Below are 23103 nucleotides of genomic sequence, written 5' to 3'. Positions count from 1 at the left end.
ATGTGGGACACTCGGGGACTGCTTTTCTGAGGTGCCGAGCACCCACAGCTCCCATTGACTTCAACCGGGGCAGCACATGGGTAACTGATGGACAAACTTCAGCCCAAGCCGTTAGAGACGTACGACCTTCAAGAGGATCCGTTCTAATAGCTGCGTTCCCTAAGAGTCCAGTCCTAGCCGCAGAACACTACTGGCAGCAGTGTGGTTACGAACCTATCCAGCCCACTGCGTTCCAGCTCTGCTTTCTCCCAGCGGGGAAATGGGGATGTCAGCTGAGTTTTAAAGCAATCACACAAGACCGGGCGATGGGGAGTGAACCCAATGCCTACGGGACTCCCCTGGCTTGAGGTCACCCCAACTAGACACCCAGCAGAATACTCCCAGCAGAAGTGTCCGGGAGAAGTTGGCCACCCCTACACTCATCCCTTCTACGGCACAGAGAGGTCGATCCCCAGATCCCCTGGGTGAAATAAGCTTTGGCCAGGGGATTATGGGCTCCGGTCCTCTTGTTTGTGCCTGGAACTCCTCCCTACCGCAGCACTGGCCTCTACGCCCAGACGGTTCTGACGCTCAGGAGGAACGCATGGCAAAGGGGCCTCTGTGGGACTTTGCAGCCAGCCCAGTGGAGCCCGTTGCCCTACTTACTGTCGGTCTGCAGAGCAGAAGTCAGCATTTCTCTGCATTTGTTGCGGACAGCGTCGCAGGTGACGGGCACCGGCGGAAAGGTGGTGATTTTCGGCGTGGTTGGCGTCTTCGGCGGGTCCTGCCTTTTGTTGGAGCTAAAAGAGAAACTTCACCTCTCAGAATGATTCGGTTCAGGTCTCTGAGAGCAGCGCGGGGCGCAGCGGCAACGTGGTCACGTATCCTGTTCATTACGACGATGTAAAACCAATCGGGAAAAAGCAGAGCAAAGACCTGGGCCAATAGCCGCCCCCCAAATTCACAAAGATGACAATATGCCAACCAATAGGGCTATCCCTGGATACAAACACAGAGCTCCTAGGAGCTGGGGTGGCTCTGCACACATGTGGATGCTGACAAGTCCTTATAACCTATCAATGAAACCTCATACTACAGATGGAGAGATTCCAGAAGACTGGAAAAGGGCAAATCTAGTGCCCATCTATAAAAAGGGAAATAAGGACAACCCGGGGAATTACAGACCAGTCAGCTTAACTTCTGTACCTGGAAAGATAAGGGAGCAAATAATTAAGCAATCAATTTGCAAACATCTAGAAAATAATAAGGTGATAAACCGTCAGCATGGATTTGTCAAGAACAAATTGTGTCAAACCAACCTGATAGCTTTCTTTGACAGGGTAACAAGCCTTGTGGATGGGGGAAAGTGGTAGATGTGGTATAACTTGACTTTAGTAAAGCTTTTGATACTGTCTCACATGATCTTCTCATAAACAAACTAGGCAAATGCAACCTAGATGGAGCTACTATAAGGTGGGTGCAAAACTGGTTGGAAAAGCGTTCCCAGAGAGTAGTTATCAGTGGTTCACAGTCATGCTGGAAGGACATAACGAGTGGGGTCCTGCAGGGATTAGTTCTGAGTCCAGTTCTGTTCAATATCTTCATCAATGATTTAGATAATGGTATAGGGAGTACACGTATAAACTATGTGGACGATACCAAGGTGGGAAGGATTGCTAGTGCTTTGGAGGATAGGATTAAAATTCAAAATGATCTGGACAAACTGGAGAAATGGTCTGATGCAAATAGGATGAAATTCAGTAAGGTCAAATGCAAAGTACTTCAGTTAGGAAGGAACAATCAGTTGCACACATACAAACGTGTGCAATGACTGCCTAGAAGGAGTACTGTGGAAAGGGATCTGGGGGTCATAGTGGATCACAAGCTAAATGACAGTCAACAGTGTAAAGCTATTGCAAAAAAAGTGAACATCATTCTGGGATGTATTCGCAGGAGTGTTGTAAGCAAGACATGAGAAGTAATTATTCCGCTCTACTCTGTGCCGATTAGTCTTCAGCTGGAGTATTGTGTCCAGTTCTGGGTGCCACAGTTCAGGAAAGATGTGGACAAATTGGAGAGAGTACAGAGAAGAACAACAAAAATGATTAAAGGTCTAGAAAACATGACCTATGAGGGAAGATTGAAAAAATTGGGTTTGTTTAGTCTAGAAAAGAGAAGTCTGAGAGGGGACATGATAACAGTTTTCAAGTACGTAAAAGGTTGTTACGAGGAGGAAGAAAAATTGTTTTTCTTAAGCTCTGAGGATAAGACAAGAAGTAATGGACTTAAATTGCAGCAAGGGGGGGTTAGGTTGACATTAGGAAAAACTTCCTAACTGTCAGGGTGGTTAAGCAGTGGAATAAATTGCCTGGGGAGGTTGTGGAATCTCCATCATTGGAGATTTTTAAGAGCAGGTTAGACAAACACCTGCCAGGAATGGTCTAGATAATACTTAGTCCTGCCATGAGTGCAGGGGACTGGACTAGATGACTTCTCGAGGTCCCTTCCAGTCCTATGATTCTATGATATTGTTTATGCAAACTGATTTACTCCACTGAACCAAAAGGAAACGGTCATACCCTTGGAGGTGAATGAGAAGGGAGATTACACAGCTATTGGACACTGTCAATACTCCATGCTTGGGTTTTGACTTTCTGTTACCTGCCAACATGGGGCCTGAGGTGTTTGGCGCTGGTACTTTGGCACACAGCCATACAGGAATTTACAACTCCAAGAAAGAGCTCCCTGGAATGTGGAACCTTCTGGAATGATATGCCGAGACCCAAGGAAGAGCCTTACTCAGGCAAAACTCCCAGTGATGTTAATGCCAGTTAGTGATGATGGGATCCTCAAGGATTGCCCGACTCTTTTCACAGATGCCCCCTTTGTGGGGAGTTTAAAATTAATTTTGCTCTTGGGAGTGAATTCTGTTAGAACTGGGGTGGAGCGAAGGTGCCTGAGCTAGGACTGTGGGAGTAGGGTCGATGTTTTTATTCCTGGAGTGTTTTTGTATTTCATTTCCTTAGTGTAACAAAGAAAAGATAAAAAGAGACTTTTTTATTTGAAGCACTTTACGCACAACACAATGCATTGCGAAGCACTTCAGCGAGCAATCAGAATATCCAGTCAAATAAAGGAGTTTGTTCAAATAAACACCATGTGCTCCTCTGCACATTCTTAAAATGCAACAAGATCAAGGATGGTCCATTCCACACCATGAACTCCCACCATATGTGAAATGCTAGGGTCAGGAATGTCTAGCCATTCTAGTGAGCTGGTCCATCAGACCCCAGTACTTTACCATTCTGTGCATCACTTAACCTAAATTATGCCCTTATTCACCCCTTCAAAATGCAATAAATGTAAACATCACCCCTTCTGCTCCCCCCGTGAAACTGGTATTTGCTGAAGGAGTTGGGTGATCGCAGTCCAGTTCCTAAGTGACCACATCAGAAACTGCTCCTCTAACTAGCACCCTGGGAGGTAGGTTTATCAGAGAGCCCCAGAAGCAAATGGGCCATGGAGATTCATGCTCCCAGGGTAACAAGGGGAAGCTTGCGCAGCTACTGACCGTGCTGCAGATTCTCCAGAGATAGAAGTCTTTAGTCTCCAGGGCTGGCAGGCCCACACCTTTCACCAGGGCTATGGTCTCATGACCAAAATCACTGTATGGAAAACAAGGCTCTCGGCGGAGCCAAGTGGCTGAAATTAAATCTTCTAGAGCGAAATGCAGGCCAGAGAGGAAGATCAGATAAAGGCCCTTCACCCCATATCTGCACTGTGGTAGGGCTGTATATGGGGCCTCTTGAGGGATGCAGCAGGGCCTCTACACCCCCTGGATACAGCAATGAGAGGCCAGCACAAAGGACTATTAGGAAGTAGACCAGGAAAGAAGTAACAGGATCCATGACTACAAACCCCCATACGGGGGAGCAGTCCTTTCGTGCTGCAGTCTCACTTCCTGCCTAGAGGTAGAGGGGTCTGAATTCTACATCTCCAGCCCCCCACTCAGTTCCCTCCTACCCACAATTAGCGTGATTTGATTTCTGAGCATTGGTAACGGCGCACTGCTTAGCAAATTTCCTACTGATGAGGGGGTTTTCAATGAAGATGACTACAATCCAGCTGAAGACGTTCCCTGTTTCTGACCCCAGGAAGCCTGGCCCTGACCGAGAGAACTATCCAAAGGTAGGATAAAGGAAGAGAACCCCCTCTCTGTCCCATGACAGTTTCTCTCAGCACAAATTCTAACCTCTTTGGTTTCTATGTAAAGCCTCATCTCTTCAATGCAGCAACTCCTGCCATCAAAACAGTTCAAACAAGTCCTATGGATTTGAGTTGAAATATAGCTGTATTCAACTATATAGCTGTATGTATAGCAGGTATTTTCTATATCTCTAGAAAAGGTTAATGAGAAGTAGCTGGTGAGAGACCTGGGCTTTGTCTGTACTGTAGTCTCTACTTCCTGTATGGGTGATAGACCCTCACCGCTTATCGACTGTTTCCTGATCCCACCCACCGGTTACCCACCCCTCTTTGGGGACATTGCAGTCTGTATATACTATAAAAAGAAGAACAGGAGTACTTGTGGCACCTTAGAGACTAACAAATTTATTAGAGCATAAGCTTTCGTGGACTACAGCCCACTTCTTCGGATGCATATAGAATGGAACATATAATGAGGAGATATATATACACACATACAGAGAGCATAAACAGGTGGGAGTTGTCTTACTAACTCTGAGAGGCCAATTAATTAAGAGAAAAAAAAAAAAAAAAAAAAAAAAAAAAAACTTTTGAAGTGATAATCAAGCTAGCCGAGTACAGACAGTGTGATAAGAAGTGTGAGAGTACTTACAAGGGGAGATAGTCAACGTTTGTAATGGCTCAGCCATTCCCAGTCCTTATTCAAACCGGAGTTAATTGTGTCTAGTTTGCATATCAATTCTAGCTCTGCAGTCTCTCTTTGGAGTCTGTTTTTGAAGTTTTTCTGTTGTAATATAGCCACCCGCAGGTCTGTCACTGAATGACCAGACAGGTTAAAGTGTTCTCCCACTGGTTTTTGAGTATTTTGATTCCTGATGTCAGATTTGTGTCCATTAATTCTTTTGCGTAGAGACTGTCCGGTTTGGCCAATGTACATGGCAGAGGGGCATTGCTGGCACATGATGGCATAGATCACATTGGTAGATGTGCAGGTGAACGAGCCCCTGATGGTATGGCTGATGTGATTAGGTCCTATGATGATGTCACTTGAATAGATATGTGGACAGAGTTGGCATCGGGGTTTGTTACAAGGATAGGTTCCTGGGTTAGTGGTTTTGTTCAGTGATGTGTGGTTGCTGGTGAGTATTTGCTTTAGGTTGGGGGGTTGTCTGTAAGCGAGGACAGGTCTGTCTCCCAAGATCTGTGAGAGTAAAGGATCATCTTTCAGGATAGGTTGTAGATCTCTGATGATGCGCTGGAGAGGTTTTAGTTGGGGGCTGAAGGTGACAGCTAGTGGTGTTCTGTTATTTTCTTTGTTGGGCCTGTCTTGTAGGAGGTGACTTCTGGGTACTCGTCTGGCTCTGTCAATCTGTTTTTTCACTTCAGCAGGTGGGTATTGTAGTTTTAAGAATGCTTGATAGAGATCTTGTAGGTGCTTGTCTCTATCCGAGGGATTGGAGCAAATGCGGTTATATCTTAGAGCTTGGCTGTAGACAATGGATCGTGTGGTGTGTCCTGGATGGAAGCTGGAGGCATGTAGGTAAGTGTAGCGGTCAGTAGGTTTCCGGTATAGGGTGGTATTGATGTGACCATCGCTTATTAGCACAGTAGTGTCCAGGAAATGGACCGCTTGTGTGGATTGATCTAGGCTGAGGTTGATGGTGGGATGGAAATTATTGAAATCATGGTGAAATTCCTCAAGGGCTTCTTTTCCATGGGTCCAGATGATGAAGATGTCATCAATGTAGCGCAAGTAGAGTAGGGGCGTTAGGGGACGAGAGCTAAGGAAGCGTTGTTCTAAGTCAGCCATAAAAATGTTGGCATATTGTGGGGCCATGCGGGTACCCATAGCAGTGCCGCTGACTTGAAGGTATATATTGTCCCCAAATGTGAAATAGTTGTGGGTGAGGACAAAATCACAAAGTTCAGCCACCAGGTTAGCTGTGACATTATCAGGGATACTGTTCCTGATAGCTTGTAGTCCATCTTTGTGTGGAATATTGGTGTAGAGGGCTTCTACGTCCATAGTGGCCAGGATGGTGTTTTCTGGAAGATCACCGATGGATTGTAGTTTCCTCAGGAAGTCAGTGGTGTCTCGAAGATAGCTAGACACAATTAACTCCGGTTTGAATAAGGACTGGGAATGGCTGAGCCATTACAAACGTTGACTATCTCCCCTTGTAAGTACTCTCACACTTCTTATCACACTGTCTGTACTCGGCTAGCTTGATTATCACTTCAAAAGTTTTTTTTTTTTTTTTTTCTCTTAATTAATTGGCCTCTCAGAGTTAGTAAGACAACTCCCACCTGTTTATGCTCTCTGTATGTGTGTATATATATCTCCTCATTATATGTTCCATTCTATATGCATCCGAAGAAGTGGGCTGTAGTCCACGAAAGCTTATGCTCTAATAAATTTGTTAGTCTCTAAGGTGCCACAAGTACTCCTGTTCTTCTTTTTGCGGATACAGACTAACACGGCTGTTACTCTGAAACTTGTATATACTATGTGTGCTGCCCAACCCCAAAACACCAACATACCCCTATACTCTGTATGTTACCCCCAATGACCAATAACTGATGCTTCAAATTTTCTGTATCATTTATTTTTTTAAATATTCTCTAATAAAATTTAAATCACAATGGGTCATGCAACCAGAGCACCCCCTACCCTGAACCTTTCCTTAGAGCACACATTTGAGGCATTGGGAGCATGGACAATAGCTGTGAATTAACACGCTAACTGACTAACTGCACCTGTAATGGTGACTCACGGTCATTTTCATGTGCAGGCACAGTCATTTGCACACAGGGTTTCTAAAGTCCGGCCCCCTAGTGTTCACAATTTTTATTTACAGATGCACTTATGGCTGGTTTGACAGTCCTGGAGACTGGAGTCCTCTGTGTATTCACAGAGCAGGCACAGCCCAGACAGTAACAGTGAGAGCTTCTCTAGCCACATAGCTTAACCCTGCGGCGGGAAGGCCCACTACTCGGGCTGAAAGGGCAGGTGAGGGTCCGTTCACTCAGGATCAGCCCTGACCAACTGAGCTGCTAACAAGAGCGAGTGTAATGTGGACAAACCACCACTAGGAAACAGCCTGAAAACACTTACTCGCTCCCTCTAGGCCAGTGCTTCTCAAAGCCAGTCCGCTGTTTGTTCAGGGAAAGACCCTGGCGGGCCGGGCCGCAGTTCACCGCTCCAGGCCAATGGGGGCTGCGGGAAGGGCGGCCAGCACATCCCTCGGCCCACGCCGCTTCCCACAGCGCCCGTTGGCTTGGGACGGTGAACTGCGGCCAGTGGGAGCCGCGATCAGCCGAACCTGCGGACGCGGCAGGTAAACAAACCGGCCCGGCCCGGCCCACCAGGGGCTTTCCCTGAATAAGCGGCGGGCTGGCTTTGAGAAGCACTGCTCTAGGCCACTTAACAAGAGGGTAATATGGTCAGCTCCTCCTGACCTAGGCTGAACTTCAACTAGATGAAAGCCTCTGTATCGCATGCCCAGCCTCGCAGGATATTTGGTCCCCCACGTATACAGACAGGTTCTCTGTCCTCTTCTGCTCTCCTTGCACATTCAGGCACCACAAAGGGAGCAGAAACCATAGGCCTGCTGCTGAGGTTTCCCCCAGCTCTTATGCCTCCCTTTCCACAGCCCCCACGGCAGAGGGCATGGCAGCAGCAGAGAAGGGGAGTGGCCAAAGCCCATGCACTCCAACTAGCCTTTGCTGATATCTGATCCCTAGGGACCATATCCAGCTGTTTAACCTGTTCGGGGCAGGGGCACAGAATCAGGGATCTATAACCAGCTCCCCACCTGTGGGGGGCCACAGAGAACCCGACCCATTCGATGGAAGAGGGAGAGAATGACTCCCTTAGAGTTGACATTTATAACCACCGAAACAGACCCCACTCTACTCTACTAGGTCTGCTGGTTTACTTGCAAGGCAATGAAGCTGTCCTAAAACCTTGTGTGTTTATCCTCTAATCGTGAAGCTGCTACCACTGCTGTTCGACAGTGGGACTTGGACAACTCAAGGCATTGATACTGGAATAGTTCAGTAGGGCTAGTTCCCACCCGGCCCAGCATATCAGCGCCCAAACATCTTAAGCTGTCCATTGCTACATGAGAGGAGGAAGTGGTTTGACTCTAGTTCTAGATGTACCAATCCCTCGTTTAAAAACCCTACCCCAAATGGCACCCGGTGGGCACGGACAGCAACGTAGCCAAGGACGAAATGGGAATGGAAGCTGAACTACCAGCTCAGGCCTACTGGTGCTCCCTGCAGGGCAATGTTATAAGGGTTAGGGCACAGTGACGTGTAGGGAGTTTGAACCCTGGCAGTTGTTCAGGGGCTGAACAAAAGACTTTAGGTCCAGGTCCTCAAATTCTTTTAGGCATCTAACATCCATTGAGCTTTTTCAAGGGGAACTGGTTTAGGCATTTTTGCAAAATCTACTAGGCATTCATCTGCAGCTTCAGCTGTCTAAACATCTTTGTAGTAATTGAATGTGCAAAGGGGGTCTGCAGGGCCTATTTTTGTGAAAATGTAAGTCTTTGGGCCAGATTTATAATGGCCCAAATAATCACGGAGATGTACAACAGGTTCTCAGCACAAGTGAATTTGCGTGTGCATTTTTCTGAAAATGGAGGCTAAATGTAGAATAAAAAACTAACGTCACTAAGCTGAGTACATACAGCGTCACTTGCAAGAGATGTGTGTACTCAGCTGAGGGTTGCAAAAGATGGTGGTTTGCCAGTAAACAGCTGCTGTTTCGAAGGGAACAAGTACCACTAGTTACTGCAGTAAATATGAATTTATGCCTCTCTGTACAGACTACACATACATGGCTGAATGTATATTTCTGTGGATCACATGGGGCTCTAAGATGCTTCGCAATGAGACTGGTGCTTTCGTTGGGCAAAATTTACAAGTCCTTTGTCTCAGCCTGACAGAAACATTGAGCCACAAAAGTATCCCACAGCAAAATCTCCATTCTAGGACTCTGCTTCCATCAACTATCACATCTGTGCTAATTAAACATCTTTAAAAAGGAGTAAAATAAGCTCCAGGTGCTTTAAGAGCTAAAACATCAAATCTGGATGCCGAAAATTTGATTCCTAAATCACTATTTAGGGAACTAAGGAAAAGGGGCCTGATGGTTGAAAGGTGCGGAGTACCTGTTGATTTTCAGTGCAGTTTGCACATACCATTCCTGTCAACTCTTGAGTGCCCACGTGATTGCACACATGCAAATGGGGCCTATAGCAATTGATGTTTTAAACAGACCAAGAAAAACTCATCCAGGGAAATGTGCAACGCCTGCCATGCCTAGAAGCTGTTACATGAGCTTCGGGCTTTGGTAGAATTCAACAGCCCAAGAAGCAACCGTCCACCAAAGCTTTGAAAGACTCATTTGTGGACGTGTGAACAAAAAGCCGTTGCCAACCTCAAAGAGAATTTGATATTCTGCCCTACAGACCTCAGTAGGGGTTGTGTGTCTAAGTGCAGTTCTACCTCAGGAACAGAAGTCACCTAGGCCTGCCCCAGGAAGGTTATGGCTCAAAGTAACTCCAAAACCCTGTAGAGCAGCTGCCGGCTTGTGCAGTAGAATGAGAGGTAATTGAAGCACAGAGTAGGCAGTAGTCCAGTGGACCAGCAGGGAAGCAGAACAAGCTTTTCCTCACTCTTGCAGTTTAAAACCATAGCAAGCCTGAGAACAACCTCAGCTGATTGCTCTTGGATCAAACAAAACAGATTTCACAGCAGTCCAGACCACACTTACAAAGTCTGTGTAAGAGGAGGTTTGTCTGTCATGACAATAGTTGGCAAATAAGAACCCTCACCACAAAGAGCAGCTTTGCTTCAGGAAATCCTGGGGGTTTAGACTGCTCCTGTCAAACATGGGAATAAGGCGGTACGCTTTACCCAAGAGAAGAATAAAAAGTCCTCTGCATTACTAAAGAAGTGACCCAAGAACAAAACGGTGACACGTGTGATGGCCGGACTCAAATAGAATTTGGACTGCAGTGGAAAGGAAATTGCCATAAAAGTAATACACTGACATGCAACAAATCCAGACACTCCCAATAAGTGGCCTGATGAGAGTTCTGGCAAAAAAAGAAACCACAGTGCTGCCAGAGATGAAGACATTCTATATGCAACCTATTAAAAAAATACCGTAGTAATAGTCCACAATACTACACCATCCAGTAGTGAGATACAGTGCTTTGAACCATAACAATACAGAACTGCGGGATTTAATTTTATAAGGGATACCATCTACTAGTGTATCACGTAAATATCTCGCCTACCAGAACAAGCTCCACCTCCACATTGGAGGGCTGAGACTCTCTGGATACAGCTGTACGGATGTTAATTCCCTAGTCATTGCAAAAGAAATTCCCCATCTGCACCGTGGAATTGAGAAAAGTTATGGGCCAAGAAGCATCCCAAGTATTCTTCACTGACACAATGGTAAAGGCCCAGTCAAAATCTGTCAGACTCCATGGCTGAAGAAAGTACATTTCAACACTGGCTGGCCTCTCTACTGCTTTGATAGCAGCCTCATCAAACCAGCATAGGAGTGCACTCATCGCCCAGAGATCAGCCATACCGTCTGACTAATTTAGTCTCAGCCTGTCCTTCACAGAGACACCGGGGCAATGCTTGGCCAATAAGCTCTCTGAGTTTGTCAGGAAGCACTGGGAGGCTCTTTTGTACCATCAGAGGAACATATGCTCTTCTCTCTGTAACGAGACAGCATGATATATGGGACTGGCTACGGGCTGGGAGACAGGAACTAAATATCTCTAACACCTAACTTCTGCCTCAGTTTCCCCCTGTTAAAGGGAGAGGGTACTTCTACCTGACGGAGTGTTGGAGGTTTATTGTCTGCACCGCACTTTGAAATGAAAAAGAAGTAGTAGCCGTGCAGTGTCTCTTAGAGCCTTACTAGTGGAGGACAAAGAGTTTGGTGGGACTGACGGGTAAACCACTGGTCCTTGGCTGCTGAAAAAGCCGGTAGCACCATATTTCTGCCTCCATGACCACAACTGGTGTGTTATTCGGGCTGTGACAACACTAGGCCACTTCTTCCAAACTGCGAGTGTCCTAGCAGACTGGGTTTGTTTTACTCACACAATTCTCCCCCCTATTCACTCTCCCAGGTGCTTTGGGGACAGCTGAGGAACTCTGTTCAATGTGCCAGGAAAACCCCTTTACTTCAGACTCACAAGAATTTCCTGAGGAAAGTCTATTAGAGGCCAAGCCAGAGATTTCTCTAAGGTGTTATTTCCTGACTCTAGTATACCATCAGCCTAGCACAAACATAATACTTTCCCTTTTGCCGACACAAATGAACTAAGATTCACCAGATTCCTATATGGCTGGCAAGTATCGTTTCTATTTACAGATTGAGAAATGGGGGTAAGAATTGAAGATGCTTGCCCAAGGGCACAGAAGGATCCAGTGTCAGAAGCAGGATTTAGACGGCAGGCATTCCTGGGTCCCAATCCTGTGCTCACACCCCTCCTCTCCCAGCTTACAAAAGCACACCTTTCACTGAAAACACATGAAGCCCTGCCATCTCCCTCCCAGAGAAATCCTGCTCTTTGCACAATGCAAAGGGAAAACTTCAGCTGGGAGATTCCAGATTAACGTTAGTTGTAGAATTAGCACCTAGAAACGCCAGTCATGGACCAGGAGCTCACTGTGCTAGGCACTGAACACACACAGAACAAGAGACGGTCCCTGCTACGCTGCATTGCAGCTGGGCTTATGGCCTCAAACCAGAAGGCTCCATTACTATTAAAAACATGGCAAGGCACAGGCCAAATCATGATCTGCTGGAATGTTTATACGCAAAAGTGGAGGAGGAGATTTATGTAGCAAGTTAAACTGCTGCAGCTCAGCCACCGTGTCAGGAACTTTCACTGTACCAGCCCTGCTCAAAGGTACAGGGGCCGCAGCAGTGGTCATGTGACAGTTCTGAAACAAAAAGCAGACACGGTAAAGAGGCTAGTCGGATAGGGACTGACTGACTGGCATACGCAGGGACGGACTTTAATGAGCATGGGAAAACTCAAACCAGAGAGTTACCAATAAGAGAGTTATCAATAAACAGAAACTAGAATATGGTTATTAGCCAAGATGGTCAGGGATGGAATCCCATGCTCTAGGTGTCCCTAACTTCTTAGTGCCAGAAGCTAGGACTGGACAACAGGGGGTGGATTATTCGAAATTGCCCTGTTGTTCATTTCTTCTGAAGCATCTGGCACAAGCCACTGTCGGAAGTCAGGATACTGGGCTGGATGGACCATTGGTCTGACCCAGTGTGGCCATTCTTCCATTCTTAATATTAATCCTTAAGAAAGTGACTAATGCACAGGTGTTTTACACCTTATGAAATGGCCAGGTTCCTGGAGTCCGCACGGGATTCTTGGGAGCGCTCTGGCTAAAAGGAAGGATCAGTCTCTTGCTTCTGGGAGGCACAGCTGGGACTCTGGTGAAGCTGGTCCCACCTCATAACCTCCCTGACCTCCACCCGGACCCCACTTCCCCTTGCTGCCTGTTCTAACTACACTTGCCAGATGGGGAATAGGCTGCGGAGTACCCACTCCATAAAGAGGGGTAAGTCAGCAGCAGACCAGCTCGATGCCGACTGCAGGGCGGGTGGACTTCTTCCACCGCTTGTGGAGGGGAGCTCATTGTGCAGGGAGGAGAGGGGCGTGAGGCTCCTGCTAGGATCGTCTGTGAATACTTGGCTCCCATGCATCAGCAGAGAAGGCTAAAGCTGAGCATAGTCGCAGCCCTTCTAAAGGACTCCAAGGGTTTACAACAAGCAAGGGAAAAAATATAAAAATGCAACACAAACAAAATCCAACCCAAAGGAATGTTTTATTAACAGAGAAAGAAACCAGCATGAACAGAAGGAAATGGAAACGTGAAGGTAAAACAAATCATGTAGAACAGAAAGCAAAAAAACTCACTAAAGCCACTGTATTTTGTAGATGTTTATTCTTCCATTACAGTTGTAGTTTCTCTTTATTATAGAACACCACACGGATCTACAGGCAGCCTGTCCCCTTTGCTGGGTAGGCTGGACTCCTGGCAGGTCTGAGCAGAATGAGGCATTTGAGCAGACCAACTGCACAGCCCAACAGACACATTAAAGATCAAATGTTAACACAGAAAGCCCCAAGTGACGGAACAACATGTACAACAGCATCATCTTGGGCTAAAGGGAAGCGTTACCTTTGGTCTCTCGAGTCACCGCTCTCCTTTGAGGAGGATGCCGACAAGGAAGAATTCCTCTTCTTCTCCTCACTTTTGTCCTCCGAAGCATCTGCACCCAGTGAGAAGAGGGAAAAAACAAACACTCAGATACTACCGAGGATTCAGGGTTGATCATCACACCACAATCCTGACTACATTAAGCAGAGCACAAAGGACGGTTAAGAGCCTGGATATTTGGTCAGAGGCAAGTTACTAGCTCCAGAAGAGCAGCATGGAGGAATAGGTCTGTACAGCCTAAAGTACTCTGCAATGCACCCATGGTAATCTTTCTACTTGCCTTTGAGTGGCAAGGAGTCAAGCAACCTGGCAAACATACCACAAACCTTTCCCTAGCTAGCCAGTGTGAAAGGACCCATCCTTCATTCCCTGAGATTAGCTTCTTCATGAGGGAAGACCTATCCCAGCCAAAGTTTCTTTTCTAGTGAGGCCCCGGCTGCCGAATGTACAGACTGAGTAAAATTTTCAAAAATCACTTTTGAAAATGGGACTTAAACCCAATCCAATTTTCAAAAGCGCCTATGGGGGCCAGCCCCTCTCTCAAGGTAGGTGTTTGGAAGGCCAGGGATACAATTTATTCTTTTAAGAAGTGTATTTCTTTTCCAGTTAGTTCAGTGCCGTTGGAAGGTGATGGCTTTGCAGTCCTGGAGACAGAAGTTCTGGTTAAACGCAGATCAGATACAGGCCAGGAATAGGCAGTGAAGGCTTCCCCTCATGGTCCCACCATTATGTATCCACCCTGAGGTAGAAGGACCAGCCCCGGCAGCGGGTTGGAGGAAAAAATAGTTCAGTCTCCAATACCCGTTTAATCTTTGGCTTCTTTGCCAAGTTATTTGTAGGTGGTTTCTTTGAGATGCAGACTGGAACTAGCAGTTCATTTCACATACACCTTGAACAACCCGATGGTATTAAATATAGAAGATATTTGTTTCTACTGACTCAGACAGACTTGTTAGTTTTGATGACAGGACACTCTACCCTGAGCTTCACACACAGGTACTGCCATAGGCTCAGAAGCATGGTTTATGCTAAAGACAATTACATCAGTTCCCAATGACACAAATAACCCACTCAAGACATGTCCTCTCTTCTGATTTGAAATTAAAAGGGCTTAGTATTTCATGGTCTGTAATCAGAAAAAAAAAAGTTCAGTGGCACCATAAGCCCTGTAAAGTGTCTTTATTAGTACTCAGGTGGAGTATTTCCATTTATTCTTGGAAATTCCATAGGAAAGATTGTTTATAATGCACTTTTATTTCCAGGGTGGTCTAGAGGAATGAACACAGAAGTGGGAGAGAAACTCCTGAGCTCTAATCCCTGCCTGCTAACGACTCACTCAGTAATCTTAGACAAGTTGACTGACTTTTGGAAAAAATGAGGACCACACTAATTAGCTACGTTGAAAGGGGGCTGAATGGGTTAATGCTTTTGAGCAAGCAAAGGGCTACCCTTGTGCAAAGTACCGTCTTCAAAGAGCTTTAGGAACATTTGCTCATTAAGCATTACAATATCCCATTCCGGGAAGTATAGTCAAGCAATAAGATTTTAAATAAGACCTCACTCTTCAACCCATCACAACTGGAAATGTTTTCTAGCAGGTTTCTTACAATGTTACACTAGTTGGCTATTTATCTGTTGTGCTAGTTTACTGATATGTTAATATTGCATTTACTTTAAACTGCAGCACATCCTGAACATCTCAGTCAGCAAATGGAGAACTTTATACATAAGATCAGTGTATTACTATCATTGGCACGCTAACTATTCTTATTTCAAACCTCGCAAGCCTGAGCAAGTGCACATTAACTACATGCAGTCCTGGCCCTTAATTCCACTTCTTCTGCAGGGACCATTTTCTTTTAAAATAGGAACTCAATGTTATTAAATGGAATTCACTGTGTACTACTTGAAACCCTCCAGATGAGGTCTAATTTTAAGGTTCTAAGTTCTGTGGCCTGCTAGAACTTCCTATCTCTATTGATGCAGACAGAAGCTTGTAGGAGTAACACAGCCTACAGGATAGCAACGCAGCTAGAAGCAACGGAGAGTCCTGTGGCACCTTTAAGACTAACAGATGTTAGATGCTAGAGTTGGCTATTTGGTAAACTGAATCCAACAAACCCTGCTTATTCTCTTACCTAGAAGCTTTTTCCAGGACTTGATAAGTGATTTGGCAAGCGAGATCACTTCCTCATCAGTGCTCTGCTTCCTCAGCGCATTCACCGACATCCCAATCCGGGTGGACTGCAAATCAACATTCAAGAAGTGAACCACTCAAGAACTGACCAGTTAGCCAATGGCACTACAGTTAGAGAAAAACAGGTCTCCGCCACAAGACACAGCAGCATTGACCAAGGTGTACAAAACCCTGGAGACAGAGCCAGCTGCTTGATGCTTCTACAGAACAGCAGCTACCAACAAGTTGAGTCTTGAATATCTGGCTTACATAGCATATGGCTCTCTCTTGGAGGACTCCATCTCCCATGACACCTTTTCCCCTTCCTAACCAACTGCAAGCAATATATATATTACTCAAAACTGAACAGGATTTGAAAGAAAATCCCTCAGAGAGTCCTAGAAATTTAAAAACAGGGCCAAAATTATAAACAGATGCCTAGCTGTAACACACAATACTGCAAGCCTTTAAACCACAACCACTCTTCTAACAGGATTTTCTTTTAAAAGGATGTCAAGTATCAGAGGGGTAGCCGTGTTAGTCTGAATCTGTAAAAAGCAACAGAAGGTCCTGTGGCACCTTTAAGACTAACAGAAGTATTGGGAGCATAAGCTTTCGTGGGTAAGAACCTCACTTCTTCAGATGCAAGTACTTGTGATGCAAGTGAGGTTCTTCAGACTTGCATCTGAAGAAGTGAGGTTCTTACCCACGAAAGCTTATGCTCCCAATACTTCTGTTAGTCTTAAAGGTGCCACAGGACCCTCTGTTGCTTTTTAAAAGGATGTTCAGCACCTTAATTGTAACCGAAGCCCGTAAGGAGTGTTTTTAAGTTTCAGCATATTACTAAAGCCCTTAACTTTTATTAACTATTTAATTTAGTTCTAAAAACCAGATTGGAGTTGCCCCTCCTCCCCCGAGAATCTCATCCCGATGGAACATGCCCCCCAACTTTTATGGGGCTCCATCAACTTCATCAGTTTGGTGGGCTCTAGGTTGTGCTTCCCCTCGAGCTCTGCTTCAGTCTCTGTCTCACCACTTAAAACATACCTTGATGCTCTTTTTTGTTAGTAGTTTTACAAAAGCTTTTTAAAAAATATGGTTGCTGCTGGCCTCACATTTGCTGCTTTCCCAATCTATTTTCCCCTTCTTTATTCCGATCCCTCCACTGGTTTTGAAAAGCGTGGTCTTTTCACTTCATGTTTACAAATGGAATTTTGAATTTGTTCTGATACCCTAAGCACCTCTGTTGGTGAGGCTTTATAAATACAACATTGCATAGCTTTGTTTGATGTTTCTGAGAGGAGGGAACAAATAGCAGGGGAGACTGTCTTAATCTCATTCCAAAAAAAATCAGCATTTATTCCACCTACATCTGGATTTTAGTTTTCCTTGCCTTAGTTGCATGATTTACCTGTAACAGGTCCAGAGTGATAGGCATACTTTTCAGTTCCTTCAGCAAATCCATTGCACCATCCTGTGAAAGAAGGGTGGAGGGGGGAAAAAAAATCTACTAGTTACTAAAAAAAAGTTATTATGGGCCACTTCTTCCATAGCATCTAAGAAAGAACAGCTACTTCAACTCCACCTGCACGGGCCAATAAAGCAACAATTGTTCCTAGAACATGAGGGAGCCAACCAACCAATCTTGGGGCTAATATTTTAGATGACACTAGAAACAATCCTCATTATATTCCTGAAATTACAGTAGATAAGGCGGCCTTAGCTAAGGTATGGGAACCAAGCAAGACAGAGAAGCATTGTTATGTAACAGATCTGTCCTGGCACACAGCACATTTCTATTGTGCTTACTACTTACACAGTTAACTATTATCCTTATCCAGATAGTTTAATTAGAACTCCTAAACAATGCACCTCAGACAAGAACTGACACCTAAAAAACTACCCTCCCACAACATTTTTCCTTTAGGAATAATCCTATTAGCAAATCACCGTTTTAGGTGACCTGGTTGATGACGCAGATACCTTTGCCAAGGTATTGCATCAGAGGCTCTCAGAGCACTTCACAATCACCCCTGGGGGTAGTGGTTATTTTGCCTATGGTAGTAGACAGCTGCTGGCATTGTGTCCCTGGTAGGATTTGTGGCTAGAAGGAAAACTTGCTTTGCAAAAGTACTCAGGAGGTCCACCCACTGCTCTTTAGAAAAGCTTTGACCACTGTATCAAAATTGATAAGAAGCAAGGAAGTTAGGGAGCAGGTCACCTGGAATATGGTAGGTAAAATGTTCATCCATCTGCTTCATTGTATCCAGAAAACTCAATTGCTGCATGGCCCTAACTACACCATGTGTACATTTTAAAATATCAGGTACAATTGCAAACTCTGGACAGATGTTAGCAAATCCTCACTTCTGCAGTACTCTCCATGAAAACTAGAGCCTGGAATCTGTCAGCCTCCATTCAGACTGCAGTTTCTTCCTCTCTTCTCCTAACCGACAAGGCCTTCTAATAAAAAGAAGAACAGGAGTACTTGTGGCACCTTAGAGACTAACAAATTTATTAGAGCATAAGCTTTCGTGGACTACAGCCCACTTACTCTGAAAGGCCTTCTAATGTTCACATTTAACAGCTCATTTAAAATACTAACCACTCCAGGCCCATTTGGAACACAAAACCTACAGAGACTATAATTGCAGTGGTGTGAAGCAGCCTGAACTGACAGACATTTCAGCTTCAGATCCCTCCCCCTCCATGCAGAAAGGCTGTTTCCGATTCATCTCAGGAAGAGATCCAGCTGCCAGCATCATCCTGCAGGACACAGGCTGCGAGAGCTAAATCAAAGTGAAGTTGAAGATTTCAATATGCACACACACAGGCAATTCACTCCCTCAGGAGCCTTACAGCAACTTACCCAGAATGAATGAATGAATGACTTGCCAAATTTCTTTCTGACATTCCAAGATCGAGAGTCAAATAAATCCAGCCTTTACAGTAATGGCCCAATTCCTGTTCCCCTCAAAGGAAGTTTTGCCATTTACTTTAGTGAAAGCAGGATTGGGACCAGTGTGTGTTAAAGTTAACTTCCTCATTTGACAAGGCGGGGGCAGAGTGGGGCACCAGTACCCAAGATGAGGATCCAGTGACAAAGGACCATGACTGCAGTAACCAAAGGTTTGGATGCTGGTTCATGTATTGTACATGGTTTAGTAGCCAAAAATCACAAGATATAGTGACCCACCTGTTAAACTACCAACTGGACAGTCCGTTACCTTACACTCTAATGCCAACTAGGTCAAATCACTCAAGACATTGCTTCTCCTTGCTAATCACTGACACTTGGAAGCCAATTCAACAATAATGATCCTTTCATGCTTCCTTTTCTGAAGAACACTCCACCACTTTGAGGCTGAGGACCTCTTCAGTGATGTGATTTTAGCAGAGATTGTCATTTTATCTTCATAGTGAAGGGACAGAAGAGAATTAGGGAGGAAGAAGAGTACTGGGGAGCAAGCCTGCATGGCAGAGAAAGCATATTGGGGGGCAGTACAGGGGAAGAAGATTGGAGAAATAGCTATTGTATAAAGGGAAGGTTAAGAGGAGATATAGATCCGCCCCTGAGGAAGGAAGTTGGGGACTGAAATGAGAGAACTAGGACAATCACAGAAGTTGGGGAGAACTGCTAGGTGAGGAGGAGGCAAGAAAGGATCAGTCCCCAGGAAGGAGATGCAGGAAGAGCTGGGGGGAGAAAGGAAATGAAGGAATTCTCTCAGCTGTGAAGATTATGTGTTCTCCCACCAAAGTTTTCTAGTTTGGGAGGCAATTGGGATCCAGAAGTAGATAGGAGACAGCAAAAATCTTCCTGTAATACTAGGAGGAGACAATGGGCGTGCTTCCCCTCTTCTCTGGTCATTTGAGAGGAAGAAGGGAGCTCTTCACACCTCTGGCTACAGAGAGATGATGGGAGCTTCCTCCTTCTCTCATTACTGCAGCGGAATAGGATGGGGAAGCATGGGGAGGTGATGGTGTTCCCCTTCTGAGGCAGTGATGACCAAGTGATAGGAAATAATGGAGACCTCAGAAGGCTGAGGGGGCTGCAAGGTCTACCCTCCCCTGTACTGCAGGGGGCTGAGAGGAAGTGATGGTGGCTGCAAGTATACTGGTGGGAGGGGGCTGCAGGAGTCAGCGAAATTGCAATGGGAAGGTACAAGGGAGCTGAGGGAAGGATTTGGGGACAGCAAGAGGGGCTCCTCCTGACTCATCATGCTTTTCTGCAGAGGTCTGATGGTAAATGATAAGGCCACCAAAAGGCAAAGGAGGGTTCCCTGTATGCATGTGATTTCCGGCAGGGCACTGGTGAGGGGACTATAGGGGCAGAAAGGTGTAGATGAGGGCCCACCATGCATTTCCGCAAGGAAAGCACCAAGGAGGGGGGCTAACAGGGCTGGAGCAGAAAGCAACAGCTCTGAAGACAGCAGCGCAGAAGTAAGGGTGGTAATACCACGATCCCCCCCTAAAATAACCTTGCTACCCCCCTGCAACTCCCTTTTGGGTTAGGACTCCCAATTTGAGAAATCCTGATCTTTCCTTTGAAATCTGTATAGTATAGGGTAAAAGTGCACAAAAGACCAGACTTCATGGGGGGAGACCAGATTTCATGGTCCGTGATGCATTTTTCATGACCGTGAATTTGGTAGGGCCTTATTGATAGGGAACATGAGGGCGCTGGAGCTAGATCCACTTGACCGTAGGTGAAGGGTTGCTATGGGCACACACATAGAGGGGGACAGCAGGAGATAGGGGGCTGTATGGGATAACGCACTGGGGGCAGCAACAGGCTTTGGGGGGCTCTGTTGGGGAATACTAAGTGTTCTGGGGAGATATCGGGGGGTGCAGTAGTGGGGACATAACTGAAAACAAAGGAGGGGGTGTGTGGGGAACGCTCCATGAAGGCAGCAGGGAGAGAGGACCCAAGGGCTCAGAAGGGGACAGGGAAACCCCAGGGTAGGGCTGTAAGGAGAGGGGCATGGGGGGGCGGGGAAGGGGGTGTCACACACCAGGTCATGAGAGGGATGGAGGTACACTCAGGAGAGAAGGGGATAACCAGGGACAGTGGGGGGCACCCTTGTGGGCACATTCTGAGGGGAGATACACAATGGGAGACAGGGGAGCTCTCATGGGGGAGGGCACAGCCTGGGAGGGGGCACCCCGGGGGACACGAATGAAGTGCTGGTGGGGCTCTCTTCAGGGAGGGGGCACCCCAGTGGCAGGGCACTGAGGGGGGGAAGAGGGGCACTCTGGGGGGGGGGAACCCGGGAGCTGAGGAGGGAAATGGGGCACTCCAGGGAGAAGAGGGGACACAGAAGGTGCTGGGGGGCGGGGCGCTGAGGAGGGAAGTGGGGCACTCTGGGGGGGACCCCAGGAGCTGAAGAGGGGTGCTGTGGGGGGGGCACATCAGGGGTGGGCACAGGGAGCTGAGGAGGAAAGAGGGGCACTCTGGGGAGAGGCTGAGGGGGGAAGAGGGGCGCTCTGGGGGGAGCCTGGGAGCTGAGGGGGGAAGAGGGGCACTCCACGGGGGCACCCCAGGGAGCAGAGGGGGGAAGAGGGGCGTTCTGGGGGGGACCCCGGAGGCTGAGGGGGGAAGAGGGGCGTTCTGGGGGGACCCCGGGGGCTGAGGGGGGAAGAGGGGCGTTCTGGGGGGGACCCCGGGGGCTGAGGGGGGAAGAGGGGCGTTCTGGGGGGGACCCCGGGAGCTGAGGGGGGAAGAGGGGCGCTCTGGGGGGGAGGCTGAGGGGGGAAGAGGGGTGCTCTGGGGGCACCCCGGGAGCTGAGGGGGGAAGAGGGGCGCTCTGGGGGGAGCCTGGGAGCTGAGGGGGGAAGAGGGGCACTCCACGGGGGCACCCCAGGGAGCAGAGGGGGGAAGAGGGGCGTTCTGGGGGGGACCCCGGAGGCTGAGGGGGGAAGAGGGGCGTTCTGGGGGGACCCCGGGGGCTGAGGGGGGAAGAGGGGCGCTCTGGGGGGGAGGCTGAGGGGGGAAGAGGGGCGCTCTGGGGGGGAGGCTGAGGGGGGAAGAGGGGTGCTCTGGGGGCACCCCGGGAGCTGAGGGGGGAAGAGGGGCGCTCTGGGGGGGAGGCTGAGGGGGGAAGAGGGGCGCTCTGGGGGCACCCCGGGGGCTGAGGGGGGAAGAGGGGCGCTCTGGGGGGGACCCCGGGAGCTGAGGGGGGAAGAGGGGCGCTCTGGGGGGGAGGCTGAGGGGGGAAGAGGGGCGCTCTGGGGGGGAGGCTGAGGGGGGAAGAGGGGCGCTCTGGGGGGGACCCCGGGGGCTGAGGGGGGAAGAGGGGCGCTCTGGGGGGGAGGCTGAGGGGGGAAGAGGGGCGCTCTGGGGGGGACCCCGGGAGCTGAGGGGGGAAGAGGGGCGCTCTGGGGGGCACCCCGGGAGCTGAGGGGGGAAGAGGGGCGCTCTGGGGGGCACCCCGGGAGCTGAGGGGGGAAGAGGGGCGCTCTGGGGGGGAGGCTGAGAGGGGAAGAGGGGTGCTCTGGGGGCACCCCGGGAGCTGAGGGGGGAAGAGGGGCGCTCTGGGGGGGAGGCTGAGGGGGGAAGAGGGGCGCTCTGGGGGGAGGCTGAGGGGGGAAGAGGGGCGCTCTGGGGGGGACCCCGGGAGCTGAGGGGGGAAGAGGGGCGCTCTGGGGGGGACCCCGGGAGCTGAGGGGGGAAGAGGGGCGCTCTGGGGGGGACCCCGGGGGCTGAGGGGGGAAGAGGGGCGCTCTGGGGGGGACCCCGGGGGCTGAGGGGGGAAGAGGGGCGCTCTGGGGGGGAGGCTGAGGGGGGAAGAGGGGCGCTCTGGGGGGGAGGCTGAGGGGGGAAGAGGGGCGCTCCACGGGGGCACCCCAGGGAGCAGAGGGGGGGTGGGGCGCGGGCGCTCCGGGGCGCGAGCTGGGGGCACCCCTGGGTCTCCCCGCCCACCGGACTCACCGCGCTTTTCTTGGACACCATCTTGTCCAGCCGCTTGGCGATGCGCACGATCTCCTCCTCCCCGCCCATGGCTCCGCTCCCCGCAGCAGGGGGACGCGGCGGGGCCGAAGCGGGGGGGCTGCCGATGCACTCACTCACCCCGGTGTCCGCAGTCCGCCCGCCCCGCTCTCCAGCCCTGCGGCGCGCGGGGCACGATGGGACTCGTAGTTCTTTCGCACAGGCTCCCGCGGCGGGGCGCCTACAGCCCGCCAGAGGGCAGTGCGCCGGCAAGGTCCCCGCCCCCCTCCGCGGGGCATTGTGGGATTTGTAGTCCACGTTGGCCCTTTTCCCCACGCTCTTCGGGCGAGGCGAGGACTACAAGCCCCAGCAGTCACCGGAGAGCCAGGCTGAGAACGGACCGGCATGGGTGGCTGGGGCTCCAGCTGTTTTCAGGGGGGGGGGCAGTTTGGAGGGGGGAGGGACTACAGCGGGAGGGGCGGAGAGGGGGAATGAGTGATGGGCGAGGGGAGGAGAGGAAAAG

The 23103-nt window shown here is 48.8% G+C and overlaps 1 protein-coding gene across 1 annotated transcript in view; it reads right to left on the bottom strand.

Annotated features, from left to right (window-relative positions):
- TCEA2 (transcription elongation factor A2) overlaps positions 1 to 22767 on the bottom strand; it is a 29734-nt gene extending 6967 nt beyond the window's left edge. The window contains exons 1-5 of the mRNA XM_054046340.1: positions 22584 to 22767; positions 17067 to 17129; positions 15618 to 15723; positions 13441 to 13531; positions 646 to 779 (exon numbers count right to left, since the gene is read on the bottom strand). Of these exons, the coding sequence (XP_053902315.1) occupies positions 646 to 779; positions 13441 to 13531; positions 15618 to 15723; positions 17067 to 17129; positions 22584 to 22652 (463 nt within the window). The 5' untranslated portion in view covers positions 22653 to 22767. The remainder of the gene's footprint in view (positions 1 to 645; positions 780 to 13440; positions 13532 to 15617; positions 15724 to 17066; positions 17130 to 22583) is intronic.
- Between the last annotated feature and the right edge of the window lie 336 nt (positions 22768 to 23103).

Source organism: Malaclemys terrapin, chromosome 12, assembly GCF_027887155.1.
Source record: "Malaclemys terrapin pileata isolate rMalTer1 chromosome 12, rMalTer1.hap1, whole genome shotgun sequence".
In the NCBI taxonomy this organism is placed as follows: domain Eukaryota; kingdom Metazoa; phylum Chordata; order Testudines; family Emydidae; genus Malaclemys; species Malaclemys terrapin.
Note: the sequence above shows the minus strand (reverse complement) of the source record. Positions and strands in the feature narration are given on the sequence as shown.